The following is a 1,179-nucleotide window of genomic DNA, read 5'->3' on the forward strand; positions in this document are numbered from 1 at the left end:
GGCGAGGCTGAGAGCCCGGCACAGGCACACGGGCGGATGCGCACCGATGATCTTATGACAGTTCTTGAAAAAGCCATCACAGTGTAGGGGCATTTTAGTGCAGTAAGATTCTATCTGATCCAGCTGTGTTAGCGTGAAACACGTGTGTGTGTGTGTGTGAGTGTATGTGTGCAAAGCGAACACTTACTTGTGCATGTGCTCCATTCCTATTATGATCATGATGCAGTAGGAAACTCCACTTTGTACGAGGAAATGTAAGGCATACCTGCAAAAAGGGAGAGCACGGTTAGGCAGGGACGCACCACTCACAGACCTCAAGTTCAAACCATCTGGGCCTAAAAGTGCTAAGTTTAGCCCGGCCGGCATGGCTCAGGGGGTGAGCGTCGACCTAGGAACCAGGAGGTCAGGGTTCTATTCCCGGTCAGGGCACAGGCCCGGTTACAGGCTCGATCCAGTGTGGGGCGTGCAGGAGGCTGCCAGTCAGTGATTCCCTCTCATCATGATGATTTTCGAACATTTTTCCATAGAAATAGTATTTGCTGTGTGAACACCTGGCAGTCCGGGCGCCCCCCACACACACACATGGACACAGGGACACACACACACACACACACACACACACACACACACACACGGACACACACACGCACACATGGACACGCACACATGGACACACGGACATACACACATGGACACACGGACATACACATACACGGACGGGGGACACACACGGACACGGACTCACACACATGGACACACAGATACACACAATCACACACACAGACACACACATACACGGACATGGACACAGGCACGGACACGGATGCACACATACACACACGGACACACACATACACGGACATGGACACACACATACATGGACACGGACACACACACGGACACACAGAGACACACACGGACACACACATACACGAACATGGACACACACACACAGACACAGACACAGACACACACGGACATGGACACACACACGGACATGGACACAGACACACACGGACACAGACACACACGGACACGGACACACACACACACGCACCACAGACACAAAAGGTCCGGGTGCTACTATAACCACTGGGCCAGAAGGAAGCAGAAGGACACACATGAGCACACACTGACACAGAAGCTAGGAAACATGGCGGCCACACTTTTCTAGTGAGT

At 52.7% G+C, this 1,179-nt stretch overlaps 1 protein-coding gene across 1 annotated transcript in view; it reads right to left on the bottom strand.

Annotated features, from left to right (window-relative positions):
• The window catches only part of MBOAT2 (membrane bound O-acyltransferase domain containing 2), a 57,311-nt gene that overhangs the window by 52,893 nt on the left and 3,239 nt on the right, over nt 1-1,179 (bottom strand). The window contains exon 3 of the mRNA XM_015564938.1: nt 188-265. Coding sequence (XP_015420424.1) covers nt 188-265 — 78 coding nt within the window. The remainder of the gene's footprint in view (nt 1-187; nt 266-1,179) is intronic.

This window comes from Myotis davidii, unplaced genomic scaffold (genome assembly GCF_000327345.1).
Source record: "Myotis davidii unplaced genomic scaffold, ASM32734v1 scaffold61, whole genome shotgun sequence".
Taxonomy (NCBI): Eukaryota; Metazoa; Chordata; class Mammalia; order Chiroptera; family Vespertilionidae; genus Myotis; species Myotis davidii.